The 16,782-nt window shown below is 41.3% G+C and overlaps 1 protein-coding gene across 1 annotated transcript in view; it reads right to left on the reverse strand.

Moving 5' to 3' along the window:
* Nucleotides 1-234: 234 nt before the first annotated feature.
* LOC117479187 (gonadotropin-releasing hormone II receptor-like) overlaps nt 235-16,782 on the reverse strand; it is a 35,149-nt gene continuing 18,601 nt past the window's right edge. The window contains exons 2-4 of the mRNA XM_034126195.1: nt 6,566-7,094; nt 4,084-4,285; nt 235-873 (exon numbers count right to left, since the gene is read on the reverse strand). Of these exons, the coding sequence (XP_033982086.1) occupies nt 458-873; nt 4,084-4,285; nt 6,566-7,093 (1,146 nt within the window). The 5' untranslated portion in view covers nt 7,094 and the 3' untranslated portion in view covers nt 235-457. The remainder of the gene's footprint in view (nt 874-4,083; nt 4,286-6,565; nt 7,095-16,782) is intronic.

The raw sequence follows: 16,782 nt of genomic DNA on the forward strand, positions 1-16,782 counted from the left end.
TAAGAGGTAAAATAAATAAAATGATCATCAATTATGAAATGGATTAGGGTTAGGGTAAGCAACAGCCGTAATGTTAAAGTCATTATATATATAAAACGAATGAGAGAACTTTTCACTTTATCTGCCACTAACATGAACAGACTGATAGACTGTACCCCACACCACCATGTAGTGAAAACCTAAATGTTATATTCAGAAACCCTGTTGTAACACACAAGACTGAAATTCCGTCAGAACCATCAAGACGTTTATTGAGCATATATTAGATTGATACTTGCAATAACTGTTCATCATATATATGCATACATACAACAGGCTATTGTTGCTGACTCATCACAGTTCCACAGCGTCAGACTATTGTTCTAGAGGCTACAAGTTGTTCAAACCGTACTGATGGACGGGCATCAGACACTAAGATGGGGTATATTGCACCAATGAGTGGTTCCTCAGTGGGTCGTCAGCTGGGGTTCCCGCTGTGCTGGTTGGAGCTCAGGTCAGACTCCATCTCCACCGCGGCCCCCCCACTGCGGTGGGACAGACGGTCCACAGAGCGGGGGGAGACGTTGTTGCCCCGGCGACGGCAGCAGCAGGCCATCACGTCGGCCAGGTCGGAGCGGAAGGACGGCGTGTAGAAGCTGTAGATGACCGGGTCGCAGCACGTGTTCAGGTTGCCAAACACAAACAGGATGTGGTGCACATACTCCGGGGTGCGCTGGATGATCTTTGGCTGGAACCAGTACCAGATCCCCAGGAGGTAGTACGGTGTCCAACAGATGATGAAGGAGCTGACGATCACAACGGTCATCTTGAGGGTCTTAATCCGGGCTTTGGGTATCATGTCTGTGCCGCTGCGCCTCAGGCAGTGCTCTCCATCTGCAGGAACACAACCAGCAACAACTCAGATAGAGGAGGGCAACATTCCATTTGTATGTCTGTGAGCAGTAATCACCAAGCTTCAGTTAGGATCAGGATTCTCTTTAGAGGAGTAAGAGGGATGCTGATATTGAGATTGCCAGAATAAATGTTAAACTAGTCGTTGAGTTTATTCTTATAAATGAGAGGAATAAGAAGTTGAAATGCCCGTTGAGACATTCCTTTTTTTAGTGTAATTTAGTTAATTTGGATTTTATGGACCCATTAGTACACTGAAAAACTGAAACGTTGACTTTAATTAAATGTATTATGTCCACCGATGTCACATAACTGTATTAGGTTAGTTGAAAGCAATAATATTAATTCTAAATAAGAAATATTAGGTTCAACTTAATATTACTGCTTTCAACTAACCTAATACAGTTATGTGAAATGTGTTGACAGGTGAAATGCTCCCCTCTATTTCTTTGGAGCAGGTGGCTCGGAACTACACGATGCAGTATGGTTTTTATACTTATTCCAAATAGTTACAACGCCCAAACTAAAGATGCATTCACATGATACGAGATGTTCTCTTTGCTCACCGCAAGGTTGGGCGTGAAGACATTTTGGTTTCTATAGTTACCTCCCCTGCTAGCTTGCGCTTATACATACAGCTGTTATCTGATTTTCCGCTTAACATCTGAATACAGCTACCTCAGCTATATCCTATTCACCTGAGAGCATTCTTTATAACCTGTGTGACCTCTCAAAAGTATTTTAGTGGAATCAGGCTTAGCGGACTTTGGCACATAGATTTTGCATCAATCACCAACAGAAATCTGTGTTGAGTGCTGACCTTTATGGGAACATGGAGCTGGAGAGCCCAAAACAGAGTTCACACGCAGTTGTGACAAACTAGCTCTAGCATGTTCCTGTTTTACTAGCATGTTAGCTTATAGTCACATGATTCTCCAGCCAGCCATGTCAGGAATCATTATGTTCAGTACCGAACACCAAAAGAAGGACGTTAGTTGTGACTCTGGTGTGACTTTAATGGCGCGTTTCCACTACAGCGCGGAGCACGGTTTAAGAGGGCTGTGACGTCAGCGGCCCGTCTTTGGTTGCGTTTCCACTTGGCCTAGTACCGGCTAGCGGGTCCTAATTCACAGTTTTTCTGGCCTCATAAAATCGTGGGTCTAGGGCCAGAGACAACGAGGCTGAGTCGGGCTGAGTATGCTAAACTAGAGAGAGCATCGCTGGCAAGGGGGCTACAACTACAACAAGATGGACATATTTGACCGTGATTTAATTGTAATACACGTTTCAAAATGATGCCGAAGTAACAACATACTGATACCGGTTAGTAAAAACCATGAATTAATGCTTTGTCAAGTCTGCAGACAGACGGCAGGGGAAAAACCTTTTAAAATGCGTGTTTTCTAAATGGAGATTGGCTAAGCTAACGCAGTATATGCTCCGACCGTCCACACTCACAACAACGGCCTATACAGACATAAATAAAGCAGCGACTGTATTCACCATGACACAGGCAGTCTGTGGTTTGTACTTGTTTCACTTTTGTCTAGTTTCTGAACAGATATGAGGAGCTGTGAGCTCTGAGTGCTAACAGCTAACGGCTGTGTTGTTTTTCTGGGGTTCTCATTGAAGATGACGTCACGGCTCCGCCTACACTGCGTTACTATAGATACTGCCCCAGTTCCTAAACTGTAATGGAAATGCGCCATTAAGTGAGCCAGTCCTAACGAGGCCTAGCCATACCGAGCGAGGCCGTGTAGTGGAAACGCGCCATAAGTCCTGACTCCTTAAGGGACAATGTCACAGATGTACACAATGTACGCAAGTCAAACGTTTAACTTCAGTGCATGTGACTCTGTTCTGCAATATCCAAATCATCTTGTTTATTATTGGTTTTACAAGATTTTAGGACTTCAATACACCCTGTGTTTCTCTGTCTCTGTATGTGGGTGTCCTCCTTATCAACAGCTGCAGTCAGAGCACCTTAATGTCAGTCATAAACCATGATCCCTCCTCACACAGGAAGTCCGATCTAATGTGAAGCAGGAAGTGGCTCTGTAAACAATGATGATCATTTTACTGTTGGTCTTCTGGAGAAGTATGTTAACCTGGACGTTTGTTTCCTACCTCTCAGATCTTCTGACTGCTCTATGTTCCCATGTGGCGGCTAAAATTATACTAAAAAACAATGGCTTTGATAGAAAGAATACCAGAGTATTATGATCAAGTAAAAGTAAATAATAATACTTTTTTTTTATTATATAAATTGCATATAAAATGGTAATTCACAGTAATTATCACTTAATACAGGATCTCAAAACAAGAATACATAATGTTTTCAATTGATGGACAGATGGGTTTAAAGGTGGGGTAGGTAAGTTTGAGAAACCAGCTCGAGATCGCTAGAATTTGAAAATACACAACCGGAGAAAATCTGCCACTTCCTTTTAGAGCCCCTCCTCCAACACACACGAACGCGCACATGACCAATGAGGGCACGAGATAAGTTTGTGCACAGATGGAAGGCTGACAGGCAGGTAGGCCATCCAGTTATTTTACCCGGGCCGGCTAAAATGATTGGTCGTACTTTTTACAGTACCACGGCTTCCACAGATGATATCTTTTTATGGATTTTTTGTCAAAGCACTTAAGATATTCATTGCTATCGGGATGTTAAGAGCATTCCATGGAATATAACAAAAAGTGTATCTCGAGCCGGTTTCTCAAACTTACTTACCCCACCTTTAAGCTGATTGTCAGTTATAAATAAAGACCTATTTCCTCAGTATAGCCTGGCTAGGATCAACCAGAAAAGAGCTCATACAATCCAACAAAAAATAACCAACAATGACTAAGTTGTGCAACAAGCAACTTTAAGATAACTAAATCAAATGAGAAATCCTAAACCTAAGCATTACCAAGGGCGATCACAAACCCTGGACAGTGGATGCAGCCACACACACTGGCTGGGTGGTGCAATCATTTGAGTTAAATTGTACTTTTTGGTCAATGATGCTAGCATAGTTTGTATCCCATAATAATGTCATTCTTATTTTCTTTTGCAGAGTTTCAGCTGAGTAATTATGGAGCTCCAGCATTTAGCTAAATTATATAATCCCTCAGGTCAAATACTACAGTACATAAAAACTAAATGTAGGATCAGACCTCCATCACTGCTTCAGAGTAACACACCTTTGCTCTTGTGCATTTGCCCATTGATTCTGATGAGGATGCAGGTGTAGCAGAAAGTCATGACAAGCAGAGGGAAGACATACAGCGTCACAAAGTGAAACATGTTGTATGCCGTCTTCTGCCACAGATACGGGAAGCTTCCATGGGTGACACACTGAGTGAAGTCCACTCCGTCGGCTTTAATGGCCCGAAAGATAAACAGCTGAGGATGAAGAGAGTGTACAGAGATGAGGAATGAATTCATGCAGTCACAGAAAAACACATGTGCAGTTTGTTTTCATTAAACAAACTTTGTCTCTATTTGTTTGCATTAAACAAATGACACAAAGAACTTCATGATGCATGAGGGTCGTCATGAGGTTCTTTGTCCCCGTGTTGCAGAGCTCCATTTAAAGTTAGTCTTTCCAGAAGCAGGCGGGTTACAGCAGTTAAACCTGAGCTGTTAGTGGCAGCGCTGGGATCACAGTGTGGATGACAGAGACGTCACAGAAGGACACAAAGAGTTAGTAACCAGTTAAAGTCAAAGTAACAATACTACAGTGTGAAAATACGCTGTTACAAGTAAAAGTCCTGCATTAAAAAAGTATTATCATCAAAATGTACTTTAAGCGCCATATATTTTAAATGATTGTGTATTAGTTATTGGTGCATTCATGTGTTCCTCACTTTAATGTTGCACTTGCTCAAAGGGGGTTTGAGTGACCCCTCCTTGCTCTCCTGAGGTTTCTTCCCCGGTAACCGGGGGGTTTCTTTGGGAGCTTTTTCTTGTTCGATGCGAGGGTCTAAGGTGTTGACAAATGTGTGATATTAGGCTGTACTAATAACATGTGTCTGATTTGCAGTGGTTGAATGTAATGAGGTACATTTACTGTACTTAAGTACAATTGTCAGATTCTTGTACTTTACTTGAGTATTTCATGTTATGCTACTTTATACTTTTACTCCAATACATTTTTCAGCCAATATTGTACTTCTTACTTCCTACATTTGTCTTATAGCTTTAGTTACTTTACAGATTCACATTATTAGCTAATAATAAAAAATGATATACATCAGTTGATAATCATAGATAAGATATCCAGCTGCAGTATATTAAGATATTACAATGAACTCCACTTGTATCAGCTGTGATGAACACATTAAGGTATCAAAATTATAATCTGTTTATTTAAAATATATCATTCTGAAATGGCCCATTACGCATAATGTTTATTTTACTTACTTTTAGATACTAATGATATGTATATGCCAATACTTTGATACTTTTAAATAATTGGAGTACTTCTATATATAATTATATATATTTTTTCAGACATAAGGTAGGTAGCAGTGTTTTACCCTGCTGGCTCATTAAATGAGAGCAATTTGTATAAATGACTGTGAGCAACAACCAAAACAGCCCTGAGTGTAAGTGCAGTCATTTCAGTCATTTGGTTTTCACCCCAATGTCCTGTCATGGCTACAGAGACACACACATCACATGTAGTATAAAGCTGTTTAAACTGCTCACGATAGACTGATGGGCTTTTAGAAAAAATGATTTGATGTTGTCGTTTCTTTTACCTCCTTGAATAGTTCGAGCAGGATTTATAAAGCAGACGTTCAGCCAATACTGGCCTTTTTGATTTACCACGGTTTAACCTTTAATGAAAGACATGCTATACGTTTGGAGAAATGTTTAGTTTTTTGTGACTTTTTTCCCCATTATGTTGTTTCTGACGACCTATAGATTTCTTACCATCTGCCTTTTATTTGTAACATTCTTCTTGCAAATAACTGTATGAGCTGCTCTACCATCTGCATATTGTATAGCTCTGTGATTGGGTGAAACTCATTATCTCATTATCTATGTCACTGACAATATTTCTCATGCTGTGGAATTAGAAGCACTAAATGAAAGTGTTCTGTCCAGTTAGCGTACAACCAATCAGCTGTCACATGATTCTTGCTGCAACTTGAGATTCATATTTAAGGTGTTGTACAACATTGAATTCACTTCAGTTCATTCAGGGCTCCAACACAGTGCCACTCTGATGAATGGTGGTTGTATTTAAACATGAGATAGATAACGTGTAACCTTTAAACGTGATAAGCAGGTGAAAAACGTTTCCTATGTCTGTGCACATAATAATGTGATAGTCAATAAGCATCTTAACGGCTCTTAAATCTAATATTAGTAAAAATATAATCCAATCTCATGTTAATGCAAAGAATTAGGCTGTATAAGGTTACACTGAAGAAACTGAAACGTGGAGTTTAATTAAATGTATCATGTATAAGTGTATTAGGTTAGTTAAAAGCAATAGTATTAAGTTTAACCTATTATTTTGTATTCATACTTAATATTATTGCTTTCAACTAACCTAATACAGTTATGGGAAATCAGTTGACACAACAACTGTAATTAAAGGCATTGTTTGAGTTTCTTCTGTGAGATATGTCACAGCTGGCCTTCAGACTCAGTGTGTACCAGCAGCTGTACCTGTGGAGAGGCCAGCAGCAGGCTGAGGGTCCAGGCCCCCAGCAGCATGCGTCTGTTCCGCAGCCCGGCGTCCAGAGAGTCCAGAGGGTGGAGGATGGCCCGGTACCGGTCCAGACTCACCACCACCAGGATGAAGGCTGCGGCCTGCATGGCGAACAGCTTGAGGAAACACAGCAGCTTACACATGATGTTCCCAGCATACCACTGCACCGTTATATTCCAGACGGCGTCCAGCGGCATCACCACGAAGGTCATCACCAGGTCAGCTGAGGCCAGGCTGGCGATGAGTGGGCGGAGGTGTGCCGCCAGGCGGTAGCCCCGCCCCCAGCACACACTGATCAGCACCGACAGGTTACTGACAGCCGCGAACAGGAACAGCACCATGGTGGCTGCCACCCGGCAGCGGGCAGCCACCGTGAAGGTGGGGGCTTCCCAGGGCGGAGGGGGGTGACCAGACGAGTTGAGGATGGAGAAGGTCTCTAGAGGGTCCGCGGGGGTGGAGACCCACAGAGAAAGGTTTCCTTCCATCCTGTGACAGAGGAACAGAACAGGGACTTGTTGTTAAAATCACCTCTTTGTTTTACAGCTATACTGCTGGGTAATTAAACCATCAATTATTTCAGTTAAATGACTGAACGATCTTTGGTCAATTATGCTAAATTAGTTTGTATTCCATAGTGATGTCATCCTTATTTTTTGCATTGTTGTGTTGTTGTTGTTTTTTTGTAGAGTTTCAGCTGAGTATGGAGCTCCAGCATTTAGAAAATGTTTTATCATTTCTTTCCCACAGTGCAAAAAGGATCACAAACTACAGTACATAAAAAGGCGTTGTTACATTGATTAGACTAAATGTAATCTGTGTACTTCCCTACATGCCCACATTATAACACTTTATAAGTATCCAGTGTTATGGCTAGAGTCTCTTCAGCTACCATCTCCTCTTCTGAGGAACCAGCTCTCACTGAAACAACTGAAACGTTGACTTTAGTTAAATGTATCATGTCAACAGATTTCACATAACTGTATTAGGTTAGATGAAAGCAATAATATTAAGTTGAGACCCTTTTTTTTTTAACTTAATATTATTGATTCAACTAACCTAATACAGTTATGTGAAATCTGTTGACATAATACATTTAATTAAAGTCAATGTTTCAGTTTTTATTCTGAGAGAAAAACAAACAAAACACTTTTTTTTTGTGCAGGCATGAGTTATAAAACCCGGTAATGAGTCAGCATTTTACCACTTCTGGTTCCCTCGTCTCAAAGTCAATGTTTTTTTGAGCATGTTTTTGGTTAGAAGCCTGAGAAAAATGTATGTGGTTAACACAAGCTGAAGAGATTTTAACATTTAGTTCTACAACATAAAATACATCAGTAAATACCCCACTGGTGAATGTCTGAAGCTGTTTTTGTGTCATAGAAACTTCGGTTGCTAACAAGTGTCTAAATGAGACTACTAAATGTTATCACGCTGAATATTAGCCACCTTTAGCTTAGCGGTGGCAGACATGCCTCCGTATGAAGTTTAGAGCAGTTAGCTATTTACTTCTGCGATAGCATACATCTCAATAATCATAAAAGTCGGGTTGATATATGAAGATAATCCTGTTGATTATCCTGTTTGCCACAGATCTTAAAACGGAAGAAACCCCATAGCTGTTTGTCTATGGAGCCCTTGTGATGCTAACTTCTGGGAGCCCTTAGGCGCGTTCACACCAAGTACTTTTCCCACAGTAGTTCATGAGAACTTTAGTTCATGAGAGTTCTTTTAGTTCTGACGAACTAAAGCAGATCGCGTTCACACCAAAATGAGTTCCTGGGGGTGGATTAGGCAAATGAGCCGCTGACGTCACTTCTTCTTCTTCTGCTTTGGTTTTGCTGGCAGGCCGCAAACAACTTCACGGCGAGTACAGTAGGTGGCGGTATGCACCTTAAAGTTGCAATTCGCCAAAAAACCGAGAGAAGAAGAAAAAAAACTTCCGCTTCCGCTGTATGCTTCTGTTTACCTTCCGACCTCAGACACGGTATGGAGTTGACGTTTTGGTGGTCGTGTTATACAGCTTCGTAACGGAGTTATTTAAGCCAATAACTCAGCCACAAATACAAATACAGATCGACCATTCAAATGCAATAGACATGCTGAGTCGGAGGCGAAGGCGGTTAAGAAGCCTTAACAAAAGGATTAGACGACGAAATCACACGCGATGGACATGTTTCGCCGTTGTACAGCCGAGGATGATGGCCGTTATCACGCCCAAAGAACAGCAATGGTACGTTCATTAAATCACATTAATACTATCTAATGTAGGATTTATGGAGTTATGTAGGGCTAATTTGTGTCTTTGTATGTGTTCCAGATATGCGAATACTACGGAACTCTGGGTGAACAATAGAACGTCGGCCTGGTGGGAGGTGGTGCCAACATGTGCAGTGGATCGAAGATTTCCGAATGTCCAAGGGCTCTTTTCAACTCCTCTGTATTCGCCTGGAAGCAACGTTGTGGAGAGGCATCTGAACAGCATGGAAATTGTAAATTGACAATAAAGCTGATATTTTGTACAGTGCATTTGGTTCTCTTTTATTTACCAGTCAACAGACACAATTACAATAGTGCAGACACACCTTAGTGCAAAGATTAAATGTCAGTATCAAAACAGTACTCATACTGTATATTTGTATATTAATGAGTATATTATGTTAAATGTGTGTTAAAGACAATGGGATGAGGTTGAAAGCTCTTTAAAAACTTTTGTATACATACATGTTAACATACATGTTAAGCATGCACACCTGAAGAACTACGTTACACACACACAGGTTAGTCTGTGTACCGCTGCACTGCTGCTGGTTTAAACAAAGACAGTCATGATGCTAGTGCCGTGCATGTAGGTTCTCTTTTATTTATCAGCAGTAGATCAATAAGTGTCAGTAGTATCAAAACAATATAATAACAGTGGCAATATATATATATATATATATATAAATATATATAATAACAATAGGTAGGCTCAGCAGCCTTAGTGCAAAGTTAGGTGTCAGTATTAATAACAGTGGCATATATATATAATCACAATAATACAAAATTAACTGTCCCAGGTGTAGGCAATTTGGGGTGAAGTGTCTTGCCCAGGGACACAACGACATCCTGACTGCAGTGGGGTTTGAACCTGTGCTCCCCTGATCCGAACACCAACGCACCAGACCACTGCACCACACGCCTCCCAACAAGTCATTGTACAGTTTATCAACGACAAGTTTTTCTTAATTTTTGTATTGAAGGCCTGTTGGATTTAATCAGCTCGCTTAGCACTGCCAGAAGCCCAGCCAGAAAGGTATTTTGTTGCTCCACCTCGATTCCTGGGCCTTGTGTGAATGCAGCAGCCGTTCGTCGTGCATCTCCTTGGCACGCAGGTCCTCATTCTCCTTGCTGACCATGGCACGGCGGTCCATCGCCATGATGGTGTCAAGGAAGCTGTCATCGCGTGCCCACTTTCCTAAGGTGAAATATGCAAGATACAAGATCAGTTTAATCGCAACAACGAGACAACATTGTCCAAATCTGTCTCTGCAGGCACACAACAGGAGGAACACGGGGAACACCTTTGATTTGACTATTAACATTTTAAATGGTGAAGGCACTAGCAATTGGGGGATGGAGGGCTCTCAGGACATGATAGGGAGGCGTGTGGCGCAGTGGATAAGTGCATTGGTGTTCGGATCAGGGGAGCACAGGTTCAAACCCCACTGCAGTCAGCATGTCGTTGTGTCCCTGAGACACTTCACCCCAAAGTGCTCCTGTGGGGATTGCCCACAGTATTGAGTATGTAAGCTTTGGATAAAAGCGTCTAACAAGTGACATGTAATGATTCAAAAAGCTTTTGAATATTGAATAACAAACCAATGTGGTTTACTTGTTATCCACAGTTTAGCTGCTAAATGTTTTTTAGCAATGCTTTTCTTTGTGCTCCACATATCTAAATGTATAAAGTGTGTTTTCACCTCCGTTCCCTCCTGTTTGCTGCAGTATGGCAGCAGCGGTCAGGATGGTAGTCCTGATGGTGTCCGCTGACCGGGCACAGGGTGTGGAGCTGCCTACTCTCAGCGGGGGGGAACTGAACGTGGAAACTGTGTTTCTCTGAGGGATCCTCCATGTAGTCTGAGAAGCCTTCTGAGGAAACAAGGTCAAACTATTTAGGATAATACAAGGAACAATGTTTAGGCAGTAAATAGAATTTCAATTACATTTCTACTTAAATGTGCAAAAATATTAGAACATCAGTCTTTGTGGCATGCAGGTAATCAACTGTTTAAGCTTTTACCATTAACATGTAGAATGAATGTTGCAAATTACTTGAAATTATAGCAACTACAATCTATTGTTTACCTCTATGCATTCAGTGTAGCCACAGAGGTCCAGCTAGCATGCTAATTGCTAACGTTATATTATCGTTTTATCCCGGAGGGGAAAACTAGTTTCTAATCCTGAGAGAAACACCTCGCCTGAAACACACGATTAGTGCCATGAGTTAGTGAAGCAAATTACAGAACATTGCACACTTATTCACAAGTCAATACGTGTTCATAGCGGGCACGGCTGAGAATAGCTAGCTAGCTAGATGTTGTTAGCCAGCTTGGACCTAACGTTAGCAAGTTCTAGCATGGCTAGCTCGATCTACTGAGCAAATAAAAGTACATCTAAGACCAGTATTGTGCAGATTAAAACAGTGCAGTGCATGTATTTTATTTTACCTTCGTAGTCGTCACGACATGACTTTGCCAGGTCTGCTAACTTTGCTGATCCACTGAAACTGCATGCAGTAGAAGCTTCTGAATGCCGCACTTCGCGTCCTCCGAGTAACTCGCCAGAAGCGCCGAGACATCCTCATCAATTCCACCGCTCCGATGATTTATTTAGTGTTGCTATAATAACTGCTTTCACAAAAGTAATCTCTTCGGGTAAACGAGCAAATACAATGGCCGCTTCCAAAAAAAAAGTCAAACGGGCGTGGTTTGCATTCCGCACAGCCAATCAGACGTACGAACTATTTTCTCCCACAACAGACCCTGCTCTGTAGCAGGGGCTGAAAAGCGGGTCGGACGAACTCATTTGAGCTACTTTAGTTCCTGGGGCTTTTTGGTGTGAACGCAAATATATCGTAGTTCTGATGAACTATTGTGGGAAAAGTACACCAAAGTACTCCGGTGTGAACGCGCCTCTTGTGATGCTAACTTCTGGGAGCCCTTGTGATGCTAACTTCTGGGAGCCCTTGTGATGCTAACTTCTGGGAGCCCTTGTGATGCTAACTTCTGGGTCAGACTACAAAACAAAACACGTTATCAAATCAAAGTTTAAATCAAAACACAAAACAAGTTTGTCTCAGTGGGCTTTACAGATGAACAAACATGAATGACAGTGCTCAAAGATAAATACAATTCCAAGAAAATAATAAAAGACCAGATAGAATGTAAAATACAAATAAAAAAATAAAATGAGATAGAGGACAACAAAAAGACAACACAAACAATAAAAACAATAAGATAAAATACCATAAATTGTAGGACTGGTGAGGACAAACATAGGGAAATCTTGATATGCTTTTTTTAACCTGTTAAGCCCTGAGCCTGTTTTTCAGGTCTCAGGCTCGAAAATGACATTCCCAGAACAAATGACCATATCTTCCCTTCTAAAAGGGTTAAATTAATAATCTTTTTTCTCAAAGTAATGATAAACCTGTGAGTTGGATGTAGAAAAGTCAGAATCAATATAGATGTTTTTTATTTTAAAGAAAATTCAGATTTTACATAGTAAAAAACTGTAAATTATAGTGTCCGTCCAAAATTTCTTTTTTACTTATAGTGAAAACCACCCTTGGATGATGGGTTAGTAGACTAAAAGCTTTAGGAATCCAAAGTACAACATATAATAAGTACCCTGTATCATGATTGATGCAAGTGACATTTGACCTTTTTAGAGAGATTTAGCAAAACGTAACCACTTCTGGGGTCATTTGGGTGGATTTTCCATATCTCTGGCCCCCCTTGCTCGATTTTGATGGTTGACACCTCTTTCTGACCGTTAGAGCCAATAGAATCGAAGGGGGAGTCCCCCACACACACACGTTGTGAAGAGAAAAGGTGGGGGCTTCGCGCATGTAATTTTGCATCAGAGTGGACCTATCTCTAGCTTTGACATCTGGAAACGGAAAAGCAGTTTTAATGCTTATGGATTATCAGAAATCATTTCAAAGGGACACAGACACATTGGATTAACCTATGGATTAATTTCAGCAGCGTTTTTATCGTTTTAATGCCATTGAAGACCACTTTGGAGAGACTACAGAGCCAAGGTAAAAATGTTAGCATTTTTAGCTACCTAGCGTCACCTGTTTTGATGTCCGTTTTTGCTTATAACGTCGCAAATACGAATAATTCAGTGGTAATGTCGGTGTCAATCGATTCTATGTCACCTCACGATGTGAATCGATGTGTTGGATGTGGTGAAAAGATAAATAATAAGGTTTTGTGAGTGATTTTCGGTGCAGTAAGGTGTTGAAAAATGATCAGTTTGATGAGTTTCTTCCCGTTACATGGATATAAAACATTCATAGTTTTATTAAATGAACATGCCCTCATACACTGTTTCCTGCAAGATGTTGCGGCAGTACCCCGGTACCGGGGTCTCTCGGCTTAACAGGTTAAAGGAAAGTCTTCAGCACACTCTTAAAGGTTTGGACACTGTCTCAGTGCACGTCTCTATTCAAGAGCATACTAAAGGCTTTCCTCCCTGATGTTAGAAATTAAAATCAATGTTGATGTGGCGTATTTGAATGAAATACACTGTATTTAATTTAAATCTGTTTTATTCTGAAAACCGAAGATTCACAAGTGACTTCCGGTTTTCCGCTGGTGAATTTCGTCATTTCCGGTTAGCATTAGCATGTGGCGAAATGCTACGTTTTCAAACCGTGAATTGAAGGTGAAATAACGTGATGTTGTACACTAAACACCCTGAGTTTAACACTCATTTATTGACGCTGGAATGAGGTTTATTAGGGAATGTTTAGATGACCACAGACATCAGAGTGATGTAATTCAGCAGCAGAAACCGACAGGATTTGCATTGGACACGCCCCCGTCGACGCCGGCCAATAGGAGAAGACTACAGTTGTAACCCGGGAGACACAAGGAGGATCTCGCTCGCTCCTTGCCCCCAGCTGACCCAGCGCGGACCGGGACCAAACAGCTGGCAGGGGGAAACCACCAACGTGCACATTTCATTTGTATCCCACCGCATCTTTTGTGTAATTAAATGCTGTTAACTTTTATAAGCTTGCCTTGACTCTTTTCAGTCTCTCCTGCTCTCGGGGTTCAAGAACCACTAACACTGACTTAGCTCATAGTTAGGGCTGGTTCAGCTAGGGTTCAGCTAGGGTTCAGCTAGGGTTCAGCTAGGGTTCAACCAGAGTCTATTTATAGGCTGAGACTGCCGGGGACTCTCACCTTTATCCTCTCTTCTCCTATAGCCGCGTTCACACTGGAGTACTTTTCAACGTACTTTTCGCGTTTAGTTCCGTTAGCACCCCTTATGTCGCGTTCACACCAAAAAGAGCACTTAATCTCGGGAACATTTACCCCCATTTTTAGTGCCTGCTGAGAGATGGTACTTTCCTGGGGGAAAAAAGTGCCCCAGTTCTGATTGGCTGGGCGAATTGCAAACCACGCCCCGTAAAACTCTGAAATGTTTTGTCGAGCCGCCATTTTATTATGCTCGCATTAGCATTATTAGCATTAGCATTCGTCCAGCGCACAAACGCAGAGAGACTAACTTATGGCAACACAAAATAAAACATGGGAGCGGTGGAGATGAGGAGGTGTCGATGTTCTGGCGATTTACTCTGAAGGCTTCAGTAGAAGCTGCTGGGAGTCCCAGCAGGGGCACTGAGTGCCGGCACTAAATACGGCAAAGTACTTGGTGTGAACGCGCCATATGTCTCTCTACCTCTATGCACTCATGTCCTCTCTACCTCTATGCACTCATGTCCTCTCTTTCTCTATGCACTCATGTCCTCTCTTTCTATATGCACTCATGTCCTCTCTACCTCTATGCACTCATGTCCTCTCTTTCTATATGCACTCATGTCCTCTCTACCTCTATGCACTCATGTCCTCTCTTTCTATATGCACTCATGTCCTCTCTTTCTATATGCACTCTGTCACGATCCTAATGTTATGTCACGTTTTTTGTTTAGTCTGTCTCGTTTTGGGTGTTATTTTGTAATTGGTGCGAATGCAAAATATTAAAGTCTTCCAGTCCGTGACTTTTCAGGAAAAGTCACGGACTGGAAGACTTTAATATTTTATTGAAAAAAAGTTACACACAATAAAAAACAGCTCTGGGTCAAATTGACCCGATTGGCGGTTCTAGTGTTAAAGTCTTTTTTTAACATGGAAGTCATTGCAATGCATTTGAGCTGGAACAATTCACACTCTCTCTCTCTCTCTCTCTCTCTCTCTCTCTCTCTCTCTCTCTCTCTCTCTCTCTCTCTCTCTCTCTCTCTCTCTCTCTCTCTCTCTCTCACAGACAGACAGACACACACTCTCTCTCTCTCTCACAGACACATCAAGAGAAGAGAGAGAGGGCGATCAAGAGAAGTGAGAGAGGGTGATAGAAGAGTGATAGGGTGATCAAGAGAAGAGAGAGGGCGATCAAGAGGAGAGAGAGAGGGCTATCAAGAGAAGAGAGAGAGAGGGCGATCAAGAGAAGAGAGAGAGGGTGATCAAGAGGAGAGAGAGAGGGCAATCAAGAGTAGAGAGAGAGGGCGATCAAGAGGAGAGAGAGAGGGTGATCAAGAGGAGAGAGAGAGGGCGATCAAGAGGAGAGAGAGGGCGATCAAGAGGAGAGAGAGAGGGCGATCAAGAGAAAAGAGAGAGGGTGATAGAAGAGTGAGAGGGCGATCAAGAGAAGAGAGAGAGGGCGATCAAGAGAAGAGAGAGAGTAATGTAACCTCCTAATGTAATGTATAACTCCTATGAAAATGTTCAAAAACTGCTTAAACTTCACATGTGTGCTAACAGTCCAGCCGTGAAGACATCTACGGGACAGTTTTGAGATTTCTTCAAATGCCGTTGCCATGGCAACACAATGCTCACCATGAAACACGGTTTTCTCATAACTTCAGTGAAAATGCTCGAAATGGCCCAAAACTTCACAGGTTTGGTAACGATGCAGCCATCAACACATCTAAGCGTATTATGGGGTGTCATCAAATGCCGTTGCCATGGTGACAGATAATTCACCATCAAGTTAGTTCAAAAGTTTGTAGTTCAAATATTCTGCTGCTTTCCCAAGCCTTTTTACTTTCTTTTCTCATCTTAATACAAATTCATTCACTACTACTTACATCTGATATTTAACTCCTTCAGCCTATTTTCAGCTGCAGAAACCATTCAACTATTACATTATTCAGCTATTTCACGACATCAAGGCTATACATGTTTTTTTAAACCTTTTCTTTTAAATATTAAGCTTTTTCTGTATTTTTGTAGCTAAAAGCAGCTACCATCCAGCTAATAACATATTCAGCTTTTTCTGCATTTTCAGCTAAATTCAGCCACAAATGTTCACAGTTTACAGCATTCGCACGCATTTTCTGCAGGAAATGCATTTTCTAGTTCTTTCCACTTATTTCAGCCAATACTTTGGCTCTCCATAACTTCAGCTTATTTTCAGCTACAGAAACCATTCAAATATTAAACTATTCAGCCTGTTCAGGAATCGATGGGAATCCTTCACATTTTTAAAAATATTTTATACTTTTTGAAATATTCAGCTTTTTAAACTCTTTTTTTTAACATTGAAGTCAATGGGAGATGCCTTCAAATCCTCTTTTCCTACATTTTGCGCCAAATGCTACTCCTTCCACATACTTTCAGCTAGACACTTCATTCCAACTTTCAAATGATCACAAGACCTTCAGCTATTCAAAATAGATTTTTATTTTTGATATCTTTTACACTTTTTGAGATAATTAACTTTGTTTGGAGCTTGGTAAAGAGGCTTTCTTCAGATTTTAACATTAGTGTGGATGGAGCAGCTCGTTAAGTCTAGAGTGCTTTGATCTCAAAACAGAGTGGAGGGGTGCTTCAAATTCTCCCCCAAAAATGTTTTAAACTTGCCATAATTCCCAAACCCTACACTCCTCAGACATATTTTG

The sequence above is a fragment of the Trematomus bernacchii genome, unplaced genomic scaffold (genome assembly GCF_902827165.1).
Source record: "Trematomus bernacchii unplaced genomic scaffold, fTreBer1.1, whole genome shotgun sequence".
NCBI lineage: Eukaryota > Metazoa > Chordata > Actinopteri > Perciformes > Nototheniidae > Trematomus > Trematomus bernacchii.